At 42.3% G+C, this 17,990-nt stretch overlaps 1 protein-coding gene across 1 annotated transcript in view; it reads left to right on the forward strand.

Annotated features, from left to right (window-relative positions):
* Window positions 1-17,251, forward strand: part of zmym2 (zinc finger, MYM-type 2) — a 46,089-nt gene extending 28,838 nt beyond the window's left edge. The window contains exons 19-27 of the mRNA XM_020926918.2: window positions 3-102; window positions 1,077-1,154; window positions 1,497-1,609; window positions 4,938-5,076; window positions 5,304-5,449; window positions 8,270-8,384; window positions 10,973-11,218; window positions 13,428-13,533; window positions 16,001-17,251. Coding sequence (XP_020782577.1) covers window positions 3-102; window positions 1,077-1,154; window positions 1,497-1,609; window positions 4,938-5,076; window positions 5,304-5,449; window positions 8,270-8,384; window positions 10,973-11,218; window positions 13,428-13,533; window positions 16,001-16,220 — 1,263 coding nt within the window. The 3' untranslated portion in view covers window positions 16,221-17,251. The remainder of the gene's footprint in view (window positions 1-2; window positions 103-1,076; window positions 1,155-1,496; window positions 1,610-4,937; window positions 5,077-5,303; window positions 5,450-8,269; window positions 8,385-10,972; window positions 11,219-13,427; window positions 13,534-16,000) is intronic.
* Window positions 17,252-17,990: the final 739 nt, after the last annotated feature.

The raw sequence follows: 17,990 nt of genomic DNA on the forward strand, positions 1-17,990 counted from the left end.
AGGTTCCTGTGCCTGTGTTTCTGCCCACCAGCCTCCAGGGGGCAGAGCAGATCATCCAGATTCTCCGTGACCCTCAGACAGCCTCAGAGGAAAGCAAGCCAGGTACTCGGTGTAGTTAGAAGCTTGTTCCAAATACCCAAAACTGGCCTCAAATCTCCTACATCATTAAAGAGGACAAATGATGTAAAATCAAATTTTGGAGCTTTCCACCATGCTATAACATTGTTCCCTCATCTAAAATATGCCTCAAGGGGTTGTTGCTGTCATTCATGCATGTTTGATTAATGTTCTCCCTGTGCCCTATTCAAACTTTCCTTACAGTTGGCTTTAAGATTTGTCCTATCCTATGCCCTCAGAACAATTGTCCTGTGATGTGATGTGTTGTGCAGTAGTAGTACGATTTGTAATGGGACAGCGCTGTGAAAGGGGAATGACTTTTTTTGACGGCGTCAAAAACAAAATAATATATTGTTTTGGTAAATTTAGCATCAAAACAATAAAAGGTATCATCAGGGCCAAAACTGGATGTACGTCACCGCCTGCCATGATAAGGACTGTCTGAATTATGCTGAGTTAGGAAAAGTAACCTGCATGCTTCCTTTAATTACTGCTTTAGCATAGGAACCTCGGGAGCTTCCTAATCATCGGTAAGGAGCTATGAGACATCCCACAATCCAGTGCGCTTTTCCCCAAAAGGTTTCTGAACATGGCTGATCTCTGTGTGATTAATTTGTAATGCAGTAAACGTTTCATTGACCCATTAACTATCTGGAAAAACCCAACATTTCTACAAGAATTAAAATAAAAGAATTGGGGGTCATCACAGCTTCTTGCTCTCTATTTGACTTTATTATGAGGTGCATGTATTGTAATGTGTTTTGTGCGTGTCGTAGATTAAAAAGGTACTGATTAACTGCTATGTAGTTGGAAAGTTAAAGTTTCTCTTGGGAATTTCTTGAGCTATAACTATCAATCTGCTATTAGGCTTGTCCTACCTAATGATATGCTGAATGTTTGTATTTGAGATGTGTTTGAGGGGAATAACTGTCTGTTGTGCCTGTATGTGCTGAGTCCAGATGTGAAACAGGAACAAGAGGAGTGTGACACTGAGCAGTGTGAGGCTGACCTGGACTTGGAGTCAGACCTCTGCCCTGGTACTTGTCTCTCTCTGTCTCTGTTTCTCTCTGTCTCTGTTTCTCTCTCTCTGCCTCTCTCTGTCTGTCCCTCTCTCTTTCTCTCTCTCTCTCTGTCTCCCTCTTTCTCTCTCTCTCTCTGTTGTCTGTCTCTCTCTGTCTCTTTGCCTCTGTCTCTCTCTGTCTCTCACTTTCTGTCCCTCTCTCTTTCTCTCTCTCTCTCTGTTTCCCTCTTTCTCTCTCTCTCTCTGTTGTCTGTCGTTGTCTGTCTCTGTCTGTCTCTCTCTCTCTGTCTCTGTTTCATTGGCTCACTGGCTCATTTACAGTCCCTCATTCAGCTTGTTGTTGTTCTGTTTCCCTCAGATGCGTGTCCAGGTGTGGGCTCATCTGACCTCCAGGAGAGCACTGATTCCTCCACTCTAGCTGTGGAGGAGCACCAGGTCGGCCCCTCTCTGCTGCCACAGCCCACCAAACTGGTATGTCTCTGTCTAGTGCAACTGGGCTGTATCTTTGTCACTTTGGTTGTCAAAACAAGTATTGAAAATCAGATACTAATGAATATTAAAACTAGTATCAAAACTAGATACCTTACTGATACTAAACAAAGTCACATTCACAGGACAGAAATGAACCTTTCCTGAAAAGAATAAAATGATCTTGCGCTGTAGCCTGTATCAGAACACGTTTAAGATCATGTTGACTAGGATACTCCCATGAACAACTATGGAACCTACCTGGACGACTGAGGGATTACACACTAGAGTCCGACCAATATATCGGCTGGCCGATATTATCGGCCGATATGGGCACTTGAAACTAGAGCCCTGCGGGACCGGATGCAAACCACTGCGACGGGGGACACATTTTGAAAGCTCGCTGCGGGCGCGGGCGGGAGTGGGACTAAACAACGCGGGAGCGGGCGGGAGGGATAATAACCTGCAGTCCCGCAAACTAAATATGAGTATAAAGTAAAATATAAAAAAGATGAATGTAAGAATATCATGCATAATTTGTGCTGGAGATTTTATTTGGCATTAATAAAAACATTTTAGCTGACCCACCCGTCCCTTAGGCCGCGCGAACAGTCCCCCCGCGTCCCTTAGGCCGCACGAACAGTCCCCCCGCGTCCCTTACGCCGCGCAAACAGTCCCCCCGCGTCCCTTACGCCGCGCGAACAGTCCCCCCGCGTCCCTTACGCCGCGCGAACAGTCCCCCCCGCGTCCCTTACACCGCGCAGACTGACCCACCCGTCCCTTACGCCACGCGGACAGTCCTTCCTTCCGTACGCTACGCAGACAGTCCCCCCGCGTCCCTTATGCCGCGTGGACAGTCCTTCCTCCCATACAGTGCACGAACAGTCCCCCCGTCCCGTACGCTGCGTGGACAGTCCCCCCACGTCCCTTACGCCACGCGGACAGTCCCCCCGTGTGCCTTATGCCGCGCAGACAATACTTCCTTCCGTATGTTGTGCTGCCTGCGCAACAAAACCAGGACTAAACCAGGTCTAAAAACAGCTCTAAAACCAGGACTAAAACAGGATTTAGCCAGGACTTAACCATGCCGCCAGATTGCCCACCGTGCCTCCTCTCATACGCAGCCCAATTTCTTTCGTTTCTCCGTGTCTGATAGAGTTTAGGAAAGCAAAGGTTCCCATCCTGTGGGCATTGCGGGCGGGCGCGGGACAAAATATTGCAGATGCGGGCGGGAGCGGGACTGAAAATTACAATTCTTTGCGGGAGCGGGCGGGAGCGAGCGGGCGGGAGCGGGACTCAAAATTCTGTCCCGCGCAGACCTCTACTTGAAACATATCGGCTATCGGCTATGTTTGCTGATATGGGCCGATATTTCACGTGGGCATGTTATAACTGTCTACATTATGTTGATTTAATCCAATTTACAGACAGATAAATGTCCTAATATGTGGCTCCGCATCAGTTTTTATTTCCGGAGTCATTTGTCTGTGTGTGTCCGTACTGTCCCTGAGCACACCCCCAGAGTCACATCACTCACGTGTGTTTGTTTACACTTGCACACACAGATTCAAACACTGAGATTATATTCTTTTTACAGACAGTCGGTTTGAGTCTGGATTAAAATGACATTTATTAGTGCAGACTTGTGATGTGAGGAGGAGCCTGTGTGAGCGCTGAGTGTTGGAAATATGTCGACTTTGAAGCTAGTTTTGGTTATTTGTTTATTGGTTAGCAATTAGCTGCTATCGCTCCCGCACATAAACAGGCTGTTTTCTATTGGCCTATTGTAAAGTGACTATATTGGTCGTATATTTGTTACTGGACCTGCATTGATATGTTAATGAGCTGTGAACAACGGTGTGAAAGATGAAATTTGCGCATATAATTAATTACTGCGGCGCGCACGTATTTACGGCTAAAGGCTAATAGCGGTAGTTTCTTTACTAGCTAGTGGTGATGGGTCGGTCGTGAACAAAACGGCTCTTAGAGTCGGCTCTTTGAAGCGAACAACGGGAGCCGGCTCCTTATTGGGAGCCGTGTTTTCTCTTTCTCTCACTTTTTTTCTCTTGATGTCGCGTGCAGACTCGTGGTAGTTTGACAGCGGCAGCGGCTCAAAACAAAACTTTCAGTAATCTGCGTGTGCATAGGATAGAAAAAATTTGCATGTTTGTCTGTAGTTCAGCATAAAATAAATAAACCCGGACTAATCTTGAGCTCGAGAGACGGAGAGAGATAGAGACTGAGTCCTAACACTCAGTCCTGGTTCAGTTCTGGTTTAGTCCTGTTTTACCAATGGTTTAGTCCTGGTTTAGTCCTGGTTTAGTCCTGGTTCAATCCTGGTTTAGACATGCTTGCAGCAAAACAATCTGAAGAGCCGCTTGGGAGCCAAAAGAACCCGCAGCTTTTAGTGAGCCGAGCCAAAAGAGCCGGTTCTCTAAAAAGAACTGGAATACCCATCACTAGTAGCTAAAATGTGATGCAAAAATGCCATTAGTCGGATCTACTGTTTGTAAATATGACGTAAAGAGGCAGAATAACACTAAATGTTGCCTAAATAAACAAAATTTAAAATCCACCAGAGCCAAACCTAAGTTTTTTTTAAACAATTCCAGATTAACAGTGAATTTTTACATCACTAAATATATCGGCTATCGGCAGCTTCAACTTCCATTTTATCGGTTTCATATCGGCCACAACAAAATCCATATCGGTCGGGCCCTATTGCACACGTATAATTTCCAAGTTTCCCAGTTCAGCGCTATTCCCCTACCAATGCAGGTAGGAGAATGCCGCCAAAATCTGTGCAAGTCAGCTGCAAGTCACTGAGGACTGGTCAGGTAGGGTCTGCAGATCATGTGTCAGGGCAGTTTGAGGAGAGCCAAAAGTGTTCCTCCTCTGTGTCCTGCAGCATCACAGCAGTGTCCAGAGGGAACCAGGTGAACACAACAGGAAAGGCCTTATTATTACTCCACTTGGTTGGTGTTTCAGTTGTTGACAAAAAAGTGTTTCTTCTAGAAGATTTTCTGCCACATTTGCATACATATGGTGTAAAAAACCTGTAGCATCTCAGGTGTTCATAGCTAGCTCCTTAGCTGGCCTCCATGGATATGAGAAAAGAAATAAACTAAATTTGCTACTTCCCATCCACAAATTCCATTTCTGTTATTATTAGTGTTTTTAAGCTGCTCTGGGACTTAGCTGTAAGATTTAGCTACGCTCTGACCAGTGCAGTGTGCATGCAAATGATAGCGTACTAAGCAATGTTCATATCACTATACCACAATTTCAACATGTGTATTGGTGCCAACTCTAAGATGTTTGTGCTCTGCAGGGGAGTAAGAAACGGGTGGTGGAGGGGTGTGCTCCACGCTCCAGGCTGCCTCTGAAGAGCCGCTACGGCCTCAGTGCCTGGAGACGTTGGGCTCAGGCTACTTCCAACCAATCAGCAGACACCAAAGACTCTAAAGCAGGTAAGTGTCACACCTCCTCTGGTTTGCCATCCATTTCAGAGGAATCAAATACAGCCATCCTGAGGAGGGGTAGTTTAGGACTGTACATCATGAGGAGGGGTAGTTTAGGACTGTACATCATGAGGAGGGGTAGTTTAGGACTGTACATCATGAGGAGGGGTAGTTTAGGACTGTACATCATGAGGAGGGGTAGTTTAGGAGGACCTATTAACTGTTCCTGTGCTCAGAGTGCTGCAGCAGATCCAACCTCTTGGAGCTGTCATCTGAGCAGATGAACGTGGCACTCTGCTCCTTTGTGAAGGAGGTGTGCCGGCCCAACGGGGAGCGCTACAGCCCAGACAGCATCCTGTACCTCTGCCTGGGCCTTCAGCAGGTGGGTGCCTCTGCTTTGTCTGAAACAGTGGAAGCCATATCTCTCATACAATCTCTCATACAGGTTTCCAATTAATAATTAAGGGCTATGTGGAAAGAAGCACGAGTCACATTGAAAATATCAAGAATGGAATTTTTGTCAGAACAGAGAAAAGAACACCCTATAGCTTTTTAAACTATGCTACACAACAGCCACCAGGGGGTGCTGTACTCCTTTACAAATCAAGTGCTGTTGGAAGTTAGATGTGACAGGTCAGGGTTTCCGCAGGGCATTAAAAAGCATTAAGTCGTTCAGTGGATTCTGTCGAAAATTAAGGACTTAAAAAGCATAACTAATAGTAATACTAATACTAATACTAATACTAATAGTAATACTAGTAATAGTAGCAAAACTAAGCAAGGCCGGGCCAGGGTAGGACTTGGATGGGAGACCACTGGGAATTCCAGGTGCCACAAGGGGGCACCAGTGGCAAAAAACTGTTCTGTGCTTAGGCAAGACGCTTCACCCACATTGCCTAGTATGAAAGTGGTTGTGTGCGTGTGTGATTGGTGGTGGCCAGAGGGGGGCGATAGCACAGATTGGCAGCCTCACTTCCGTCACTCTGCCTCAGGGCGGCTGTGGGTACAATAGTGGATTACCATCACTGGGTATTGGTATAAATGAATAATGATCTTGATTCTTGAAGAAGTGTCTAAAAAAGCATTTATAAAGCTGATCCATTAGTATATCATTAATGCATTCAAGGAAGTTAATTTTGCTGTCATAAATGTAGCCTGCATGTTGCGTGTAGCACGACCCAGAACGTATTTACACCATATACACCAACCGTAGGGCTGTGCCAAAAACCAATAGATTGATAGATCGTGAGCTTTGGTCGATCTTGATGATTATGCATTTGCATTTTAATGGACAGGTGTACAGCCAATCATGTGGCAGTCAGAGTGTGTGGAGCTGACAAGGATTACGCTCTTGTTTAGGAAAATTAGCCTGAGCCACAGCATCTCTTTATGTCTAAGTTTTGACTTAAATCTACACAATAGGACTAAAAGTCCAGTCTCTCTCTTCCTCTGTCTGTTCGTGTGCATCTGATCTGTATTTGTGCGCGTTTGCCTCTGTGTGTGCTTTACATGTGGGTTTCTCCCTAATTATCAGTCATATCAACACAAAATAAAAACTATAATGGTCCTGACACGCTGCTCTTTATGCATGATGTATGTTTGTCTATATTTTCAATAAGATGGAAGAAGATCAAATCGAAAATCAAGATTGATCAATATGAGGAAAAGAAATGGATTCTTTTTTTTTCCCATATTGCCCAGTCGTAACCCAACACCACCAGATGTTCTCACCTGCGGGCAATCGTCTCCGGGTTTTTGCTTATTTGAGAGGCTTCAAGTCCGGGAGCTATGCCCCGAGCCGGGTTGACAGAGCTCATCGAGCTAGGCAGAAAGTGTGTTAAACCCTGCATAAACCCTGCAGATCGATAATTGATGGTAATCCTCACATCTGACACTTCAGAATTTATATTTAGTGATCTATTAAATTATAATAAAACATCTATACCTCAAACTCACAAAGAATTACAAGAACTGCAAAGAAAAATGGTGCAGTCTTGGGCACCAGTGACCCTGTCACTCCCCCTAATATGGCCACTGTTAAAAGCATTGTGTCTTCCATTTTAATTTCCTCAAGGAAAATAAAGTATAAAATAATCTAATCTAATTTCAGAACAATACAAACCAAACTGAAAAATTATTACAAAATTTAATTTGGCAGAAATTAATCCCCTTTTTCTCTTTCCTAAATAAATGTCTCCAACTGTATATATATGCTTTGTTTTGTCAACAAAATCAGTAGCCTTATGTAGAGGGAGATCACTCTAGGGGGGAACTAAAGTTTTGAACTTGGGGTAGTGGTAGGAAGAAGATTAGAGTGACACTTCCTGTTGAGCAACAGTAGCATGTGACACATGGCTGTGCTCATGTGCTTCTTTCCATCCTGCTCCATCTCCCTGTCAAGGATTCAGCCTGTTTCTCAGGAACATGTATGTATGCACTGTGTGGGCTTTTCTGTCACTTTGACTTGGTTGTGTTTGCTTTGGAACCTCTTTAACGTTGTGTCCAGTGATTAGAATTTCTTGCTGTTCACATCCTGAGATCTGTGCTGACTACTGAAATATGAGGACACATGGAATCTGATAAATGGATGGAAAGTAACTATTTACAAATAACTCACATTATTTAATTTTGGAGTAATTATACTTTAATCATTGGCCATGTAACTGTATTTTAATGGACTACACATTTGCACTGTATGGATTTAGCTTTTTCTGCTCCAGTACCGATATCATTACCTTGGATTTAAGTATCTGCTGAGATACTTAAATATCTACCAGATATTAAACGATATCAGTGTAGAGATCACCATCAAAAAAAAGCTAACTTATTCCAAAATCCATCAACATTCATTCATTTGTGGAATGTAACTGTTACGTATCCTGCAAAGTAACAACAGATTAGCTTTTTATTATTTAGTTATTCATTCTGAGCTGTTCTAGACCTACATGAGCCAGTAAAAAGTCCTTAATTTAAAGGATATTCACAGATCTGATATAATGGGACCAATACCTGAACCAGCAAAATTTCCTGGATCAGCATATCCTCTACTACTATCAGTGCCTCTATAAATCTGGCAGTACTTTCCACCACTGTTTATAAGCAACGTAAAAGTATACTGTGGAAATGTAATGTAAATGTAGTATAAATGTAGAGGACAGTAAATGTGTTCATTCTCCTTCTTTATGCTCTTGTGTCCGTGTAGCACCTTCACTCCAAAGGCCGAGCAGACGACCTGTTTGGAGACCCGTGCTACCAGCCGTTTGTAGAGGAGCTGAGCCAGGTCCTGAGGAGGTGGCAGCCCCATGTTCTTCCCGATGGTCAGTATCAGCTCTGCTCATCACCTCTGTGTGTGTGAGCAGGCTTGTCATATTTTTCAGACTATAAGACTATAAATCCTTTTAATTTTCTCAAAAATTGTCACTGCACCTTATAATCCACCTTATGTATTAATTCTGGCTGTGGTTACTGACCTCAAACTGATTTTGTGCGTACACGACGCTCAAAAATCTGTCAAAATGTTTCAGTACGACTTTGGTAAAATACCAAGTAGAGGTCTGTGTGGGACAGAATTTTCAGTCCTTCTCCCGCCTGCACCCGCAAAGAATTATAATTTTCATTCCTCCTTCCGCCCACAAATCCCACAAGATGGGGACGTTCGCTTTCTTAATGGAAAGGAATTGTCTCAAATGTCTACTCGATTAGACCACATTCGCAAGTATACGCTGCTTAAAATGTTTTTATTAATGCCAAATAAAATATCCAGCACAAATTCTGTATGACAGACAAACATTAACCATTTGTATATTTTACTTTAAACTGCAGTCCTGCAAACTAAATATGAGTGTAATGTCCCCCCACCCACTCCCGCATTGTGCAGTTCTGCTCCCAACCACGCCCACAATAAACTTTCAAAATGTGTCCCCCACTGTTTTGCGTCGGGTCCCGTGTGTGCAGGGCTCTACAGCAAAGTTGCACCACTTGATGGATTGTCGGAGCATTACGGCTACCGTAGTCAGGAGCCTCGTGGAGTAATCCACCTTCACCAAGACAGGGAGGCTACGCTGGGCAAGTTACACTACAAGCTGCCAATGGATTGTGTATGCCTGGGCTAAGGGTTCAGTCTCAAGTGTCGTCAGTTTGTTTTGCTTAATGCACCTTATGTATGAAAATAGACGGGAGAATTTAACATTATTGATATTGTGCCTTATAGTCCAAAAAATATGGCAACACTTATCGTTCAGTAAATGATAGCTGGAACTGCTGTTTTGGGGGGTCAGAATTTATCATGGATCTTGTGATGTCGTGTGGTAATACAGGAAGTGCTTTTCTGTGTTTTTAAACTTCATACATGTTGCAGTTTTACTAGAATCATTTGGATAATTTCAGAGCTAAAAAGAGGTAAGAGCTGTTTACTTGGAAACTACTGCTCCATGACAGTACAAGATGGAACAGCATGCTGAGCTTTGAAGATGTAGACAGACTAAAGTACAGAATTACTCACATATTCATGTGTGAATGAAACAAAACACAGCTAACAACATTCAAACATGGCTTAAATCTCACGAGTCACTTTTGCGTAATATGGGAACTTTTGAAGTAGCTTGTAGGATGTTATTTTGCATTAGAATATTTTTGTGGCATAATTCTACTTTAGTATAATTGTTATTGGCATTATTTTCAGTATTATCGTATGTGTGTGTGTGATATTTTTCTAAAGAAAATAGACTACAAATTATAGTGACCAGCCTATGTGGAAGCTGTCCAATGATTAGAACCTTTTTGCTGTTCACATCCTGAACTCTTGTGATTGCAAAGGAAACTCTGAGGACCTCCCAAACTACTGTCACAATAGTTAAACTACTGGCTTGAATCACTATGATTTGCACTCGAGTTGCTCAGTTAATAGAAGACCAAATGCTCTTTTACATCGGCTGAACTAGTAACAGTGTGAAAATGATTCAGTCTACAAGGGACAAAAGTTTTACTGTATGTTGGCAATATGAATTGGTTTGAATATTTGTGCTTCTTGCACTGCTTATTCAGCTATTTCAGATATTCAAAGATTTAGTTTCTCCTTTTTGCGCTCTTTGAAGAGTGTGTTATTTAAGGTTCTGTCCATCAAATTACAAACATCATTCATGTTCGGCAGTTTAGAGCACTACTTTGTACTTCTGCTTGAGTAATAAAATTCTGAATTAATGTTTCTCTTACTTGAGTAATTTTTTTCCACTCCTACTCACTTCTGGTGAATGGCAATGATACGTTACTGTTACGAGGGGCCATGTTTGTAACTGCTCATGTTTATATTTATAGTTGATATACAAACTCAGATGTTAGCACATACAAATAATTTGATACTAACAAATAGACTTGATCCTCAATACAGATTCTGACACCACAGTCTTTATTTAGATAAGCATTTATATGGGACAACAGCAGGCAGAAGAAGTGAGTGAGTTAGCTGAAGATTTGTCTTTTTTTTGTATTCATATGTAAAAAGTCTTTATATAAATTGTTTCCTAGTACGTTTTTATCTGCATTAATAGTAGTTTTTGCATGAACTCCTATGCAGGTGTATTCTTGTGAGTGCAGTTTGGGTCAAATACATAGAGATGCTTAATAGTTTTGAGAGCTTTTGTCTCGCCCCTTTTCAGTCAACTAATCAATCAGCAGGACATGATTTAGTCTACCATAGCCCTTCCTTCAGGTAGGGCTATATGATCTAAAGCTATTAGTGAATGTGACTTTTTTTTAGTATAGAGACCTGCTCAAATGAGTTGATAAGTTTTGATACTAGTTTTAGTATCTATAAATTTGTATTTCAGTCAAATTATTTCCCTTTTCAAAATGTTAGGCCTAGACCTTTCCTGTGAGATGGTGACTAACCCTGAGCTGTGTGTTCCAGGGTCCACGTGGGGTTGTGTGGATGAGCAGGCACTGTGGAGCAGCCGGCTCCTGGGGGCCCATTCCCCGGCCTCGCTGCTCCGCTCTCTGCTTTACCTCAACACTAAGTATTTGGGAGCCTGCAGTGTGGAGCAGCACCTGAAGCTATCGTTCAGTCGGATCTACGCAGAGACCCAAGTCCAGTCCAAGTCTGAGTCCCAGTCCAGCCCCAGTCCCTATGTGCCTTCAGCCTCTCAGGACCCACACGGTACACAGGCCTTTAGCACAGCACACATGTAGGTAGAGATGGGATGTAATGAGATTTTTGACCATTTCTAAAACATAAATTGTTCCTGTGTATTGTTTAGAACAGTGATTTTTAACCCAAGCTTGGTCCGCGGCCTAAAGGGCTCCAAAAAACTTTCAGTTTTGCACCAGTGGGTCACGAGGGCCGTGGGACTACGTCAGGATTGCTAACTGGCGGACTGGCGTTCCAAGTCCAAACCTAGATGCCATCCCATAGGCCCGGACAGGGTCAGCCCAATGTACTCCGTACCTCTTTTACCCGGGGGGACAGAGGTACCTCCAATTACCACCAGTTATCTCCAGTTATCACCATGAACTCATAAAACAGCAACATTTAGAACTTTGTACAAACTCACTGCACATCAGCCCGGAGCAGAAGCTCTGAGCTCAGGTAACAGCAGCAGCCAACAGCTAACAGACACAGAAGCACTCACCGTAGCTCACAGCCCCTCAGGACGGTCCTGGGGGTCCAGTCCTTGGTCTTGGGAGCTGCTCCCGCTGGTTCAGGACTCTGGTTTGGATCTAGTCCAACTGTTGCATTTCTCACACTAGGCTAAAAGCAGTTCATTTTATGAATCTATTGAATAGGGCCTATTCAGTTTAGATTCTGAACTTTACACCACGGTATTAATGGACCAAGGAACATACAAACCAATGGTGATGCTGCTTAGCCAATCAAATCTGTGCATTCAAGGCGATCACAGCTTTGAATGCAGACACAGAAGAAAGAGATTTTGAGATCTGTTGAAAAATGTATTGAGACTGTAAAGTCGAGATATGAAAGGTAAAGAAAAAGGAAAACTCAAGCTGCTATTTTTTTTCTCCCTGAAATGAAGCACTTTGTTTTAAGATGCCATTTTATTTATTTTCTCATTTTCATCTGCATCCCTAATGTATCTAATCTAATGTAGGCCTACTGTGTGTTTAAGTGTTAACATATTTTGTTGAAATGTTTCTAACTTGTATTTCCGTTGATTCATCTATTGTTCATACATTCAGACTTTAATAAAACTAGGCTGCTTCTGTATCACAATCATAATGCAAGTTAGACATTATGATATCCCAGACCTCTGCTTGAGGAGATTTTCTCTAACTGGACCTCCTCAAATTTTAGTTGAATACCCCTGATAATGGGCCCCGGGCCATTCTGCACTGGACAAATCGGGCCTCAGCGTCAAAAAGGTTAAGAATCCCTGGTCTAGAATAAACTAACATTAAAATTAAAAGGCTGTTACATTTTTAATCAGATCTTTTCTTAGTTAATCTTGCAGCCTTACTTAAAATGTTGATATTAACCCACTGTACATGATCCTGGAGTTTTTATAAGCTTCTGTAAATCAAGATATGAACATTAATAACTGCCCAAACTACTTTCTACACTTGGCACATTTTTAGCGCTTTTCCACCTTCGGCCAGGTCGCAGAGGCAGCAGTCTAAGCAGGGACTCTCAGATTTCTCCACACACACTTCCTCCAGTTCTTCTAGGCAGACATCAAGGCGTCCGTGACCTGGCCCTGAATAAAGTCGAAGAAAATGGATGGATAGGTTTTCCACCTTCAAAACACTCACAGCACTTTTCATTTAGGAACCACTCACCTTTTCACATATGCATTCATACAGAAATGCACACACACACTGGGAGTGAGGAGGGTTCAGTGTCTTGTCCAAGGACACAACAACAGCTTTCATCATTTGGAACAGGAATTGCACCACCCACCTGTGGGTCAGTGGATCTGACCGCTCTATCAGATGTTTGTGTTGAGAGCGGGATTCGAACCGCAACCTTCAGTGGAAAATTTCTCTGCTCTACAACTGAGCTACTGTCAGCACCTACATCAAAAACATCAGATAATAAAATTTGATTTATAAATTTATAGAGTTTTGGTACATTTTATGCCCTGATGTCTCAAAATCTTATGGCAGTTGGCATGTATCCAAAACAGATGACTATTGAACGGGTTTGATTAAATGGATCTGTTGTAGGTTTTGCTCAGGAACTGCACCTGATTTAAACCTAGGATGTGTTTTGTGTCCAGTGATTAGAACCTTTTGCTGTTCACATCCTGATATCTATGCTGACTGTAAAAATATGAGGACACATATTTCTTACTGTCTATATTTGATCCAGATTTGAAAATTGTGGATTGACTTATTGGCTGTGCTGTTTCCAGGGCAAAGCCAGTCCAAGAAAAGGAAGCTGGAGGAGGAGGGCTCAGAGCTGCTGGGCCGTGTGACAGAGCACGAGTGGGGCATCTATCAGATCTACAGGGACAAATGGTGAGCTTAATATTTCAGTGTTTACTCATATGCTTTTGAGTGTGTTTAAAATCTGACATGAACTCAATCAAAACTCTTAGGTATTATTACAAATTACTTTTTTTTTTTTTTTAAACTAAGACATGTTGTGCTCATTTCTGCTATATAGTTACAATTTGACACATTATGTTGTAATGTGTTTTAATAGAATCTATAATATTTAATATGTTTTTAAATTGCAATATTTATCTAAAATGATTTGATAAAAGAAACAATTCCACAAATTCCATATTAGAAAACTACAGTGCCAATGGGAGCTGACGTCGCTGTAAATGTCATCACAACAAAGCACCATGTAGCTGTCGGAACCTCCAAAGGATAAATGCATTATGCATATATATATATATATATTTTTTTTTTTTCTTCATTTGTGTCAAAATTACTGAGACGCTGCCAAATCCTACATGTGTAAGAGATGAAGAAAATCCAATTAGAGATCGAAGTACAGAGCACTGAGTGTATGCCTTAAATGAGAGTTGGTTGGCAATATGGCATTTGAAAATAAGCGACTGCTCCAAGTGCAAATGCTTGAATCACTCCATATACAACTTCAGGTGAGGACCATATTTTCCACACTATACGGCACTCTGGATAATAAGGCTCACTGTCACTGAATGGTCTATTTTTGAACTTTTTTCACACATAAACCGCACCAGACTATAAGGCACATTAAACGAAACACAACAGTTAGATAAGTCAAACTTTATTTAACACGTTCACAATAACGCTCAACTTTGTTCAATTGTAACGTGTAAAAAAAAAAAAATCCTGTCTGAGACACTAAATTGTTAGTTTTCACAATAAGTCATAATTGTTCAAACAGTTGGGCGATTCCAGCATCCAGCACACCCACATCCCTCTGTCATTATCCGAGTCAGTGTGGTTACTGTTCCCTGGCAGTTCAGTGATGATTCGGGTCTTGGTGAAAGCTCGGACCACAGTTGATACTGATCCTTAGCCCGGGCATCTACGATCCATTGGCAGATCATGGCGTAAGTCGTTCAGCGCTGTCTCCCTGTTTTGGTGAATGTGTATTCGCCTTCTCTCATCCACTGCTCCCACGCAGCTCGCTTTTTCACTTTATAACACCCTTGAGTAGGGCCCGACCGATATAGATTTTGTTGTGGCCAATATGATACCGATAAAAATGGGAGTTGGAGCTGCCGATATAATCACCGATATGTTTAGTGATGTATAAATTCACTGTAAATCTTAAATTGTTTAAAAACTTAGGTTTGGCTCTGGTGGATTTTAAATTGGGTTTATTTAGGCAACATTTATTGTTATTCTGCCTCTTTACATCATATTTACAGACAGTAGGTCCGACTAATGGCATTTTTGCATCACATTCTAGCTACTAGTGATGAGTATTCCAGTTCTTTTTAGAGAACCGGCTCTTTTGGCTCGGCTCACTAAAAGCAGCTGGCTCTTTCGGCTCCCAAGAGACTCTTCAGATTGTTTTGCTGCAAGCAGGACTAAAGCACTGAACCAGAACTGAACCAGGACTGAAAAAGGACTAAACCAGAAGTGAACCAGGTCCAAAGCAGTTCTAAAGCAGTTCTAAAGCAGTTCTAAAGCAGTTCTAAAGCAGGTCTAAAGCAGGTCTAAAGCAGGTCTAAAGCAGGTCTAAAGCAGGTCTAATGCAGGTCTAATGCAGGTCTAAAGCAGGACTGAAAAAGGTGTAAACCATGTGTAAAACAGGTCTAAACCAGAACTGAACCAGGATTGAGTGTTGGGATTCGGTCTCTATCTCTCATATAATCTCAGTGTTTGGTCCTGTGGCTGCGAGTGTAACACATGTGAGTGACGTGACTCTGGGGGTGTGTTCAGGGACAGTACAGACACACATAGACAAATGACTCCGCTGATAAAAACTGATGCGGAGCCACATATTAGGACATTTATCTGTCTGTAAATTGGATTAAATCAATATAATGTAGAGAGTCTAAACTTTATAACTAGGCATAACATGCCCACGAGAAATATCGGCCCATATCGGCAAACATATCGGTCAGCCGATATATGGGTCGGGCTCTAGCCTTGAGTTTAAAGTGGGTGTTGTAAGCGAGTCTCTTGACAGGTGCATTTTGATATTAAAAGGAATCACAGTATGTATTACTCTGCGATGCTCCTGACTACGGGAGCTGTAATGCTGCAAGTGGAGTGGCTTTGTAGTTTATTAAAGTTGCACTAAGACACCCCAATAAATTCATATATAAGGTGCTCTGGATTATAAGGCGCACAGTCATTTTTTGATGAAATTAAAAGGCTTTTAAGTGCGCCCTATAGTGCGGAAAATACAGTAAATGCTGAAATGACTGTAACATGGTTAAAAGTCCTATAAAGTTTATTTTGCATAATAGGTCTGCTTTAAAACCTGTAATCCCACAGTTGGATTTCTCATAATTGTCTGTACACTTGTTTCCAGCCCAGTGTCGGTGAGGGACAGTCTGGATGTCCTGTACCTGCTGCCCGACCCACAGGCCACTCCGGAGGGACTGTGGTTTAGCATGAGCCCCCTCCAGGTCCCAGCCCTGGACAACCTCCTGACCACTGTTCTGGTGGTCCAGGAGCTCCATATGGAGTCATCTCAGAGGAAGGACAGGGCGCTACAGGAAGACCGGTCACAGCCCACCGATGGAGAGTAGCCCCTGTCTGTGCTAAAGTCTTCTTCCCACGTCCTCCTTTGGACAACTAGATCTCTGAAGAACAGAGCAGACTGCTGAACTCAACACTCCTCTGAACACTGACACATGCACAGACTGAGGACATGGGCCCTCAGCATGGCGCTCATCACAGCTCTTCTCTGTAGGCCTTCACTGCGGCCATACAGCACGTTTGGACATTGTCTGATATTTGCTGTGGACAGACCAAATCCTGATTCAAAGTGAACTTCTTTGGTCCAGTGCTGTGGTAAATGTTGTTTGAAATGTTGGACTTGGATTCTACTGTACAATTACAAGGGTCAAGGAACCATGTGAAGAGTGGCTGTGGACGCAGGCTGGTGAAGGCCGCTCTGCTGCTACTTTCACACTGCACCTTGAGCTGATGGTCTGCTGTCTCAAACCAGACTCACCAGCGTCTGTCCTCTTCAGAAGCTTGCATCAGTCTCTCCCACACTTTTAAGTTTGGTTATTTTAAAATGTCGTGAACATGGCTATTTCTGTTAGATATAAGGAATGGAAACGCAAGGTTCAAAAACTATTTCCCATTTGTGTGGGGCTGAGGTGTGTCACTTATGATCAGCTCAGATTTCTTCAACACTTTTTCTTATTCCAAAAGTTTGGGCTATAACACAGCTTCACATGAGACTGAGAATTGCTTTGGTTCGGTCATGTAGCACCATGCCTCTGGTTTATTCTAATAGTTAGTCAGGCCTATGATAAAAGCCACTCCATATAAGTCACTTGCCCTATGCCCACGGTCAATGGAGTTTCAGAGAGAGTTTAATCTTAATTATGTACACTACAGTTAATGTGGAAATGGCCTCACAGCTGGAGGTGTCTGGGGTGAGGGAGGTCCGTGCAGCTCTGCCTTTTTTATTTTTATTTTTATTGTGTTGGAGCCAGCCTGGGTACAGCTTCCACACAACTGTTCACCTTTCATACTTTAACATTTATGAGTTAAGAATTTGTCTTTTTTTTTTGTTGGTTTGTTTTAATAAATCTCTAAATCTGTATGTGTGGATGCTTTGTTATTTTTGTGAATCGGGTGCATAAAATAAAAAAATGTTTGCTGTAAGTGTACAAGGAAGCTCAGATGTGCCAACAAACTTTATGGCAGGAGTGAGCACACGCAGGGGGAGCGTGCCTGTTCTCTCAGCTTTATGTTCCCTCATTTCTAAGTTTTTTTTGTTTGTTTTTTTCTAAAATTAGGCTCTAGTTTCCTACATTTCTTTTTTTGTGTGCAGATTTTAATCCCCATTTCTCCCAATCTGGTCGTCAATTATTCCCAACCAATTCTCGAGCAGCAGTTGAAAAGATGTAATGTAGAGGTCATGGTGCAAAGGATCCTAGGTTGAAATGACTCTGAATCATCCCTTTAAATGTAGCCTAAAAATAAAATTGACTTGAATTAGATTTTCATTTTGAGAAAAATCTTAGAAATAAGAAAATCTTGAGGGAAATGAGGAAACAAAGCTGTGGGAACATAGGGCTGAACCCCCACGCAGGAGGGCACACGCAGCATTGATCTATTTATATATATTATATATATATATACATACATATATATATACATACATGCATACATACATATAGACCTTAAGTCTTTATGTGCTCTATGGTTTAACAGCACTACATTTCCCGTCATACTTCGTCTTTTTAGTCCATGGAGGCGGGTGAAGGCAGCTCGGCAGCTCAAGTTGCTTTTTCTTGCCTTCAGCCGCCTTGGGTCGTTGGGTCGTGTCTTATTTCTCT

Source organism: Boleophthalmus pectinirostris, unplaced genomic scaffold, assembly GCF_026225935.1.
Source record: "Boleophthalmus pectinirostris isolate CB_2022bp ecotype Guang Dong unplaced genomic scaffold, ASM2622593v1 HiC_scaffold_1, whole genome shotgun sequence".
NCBI classification, from domain to species: Eukaryota; Metazoa; Chordata; class Actinopteri; order Gobiiformes; family Gobiidae; genus Boleophthalmus; species Boleophthalmus pectinirostris.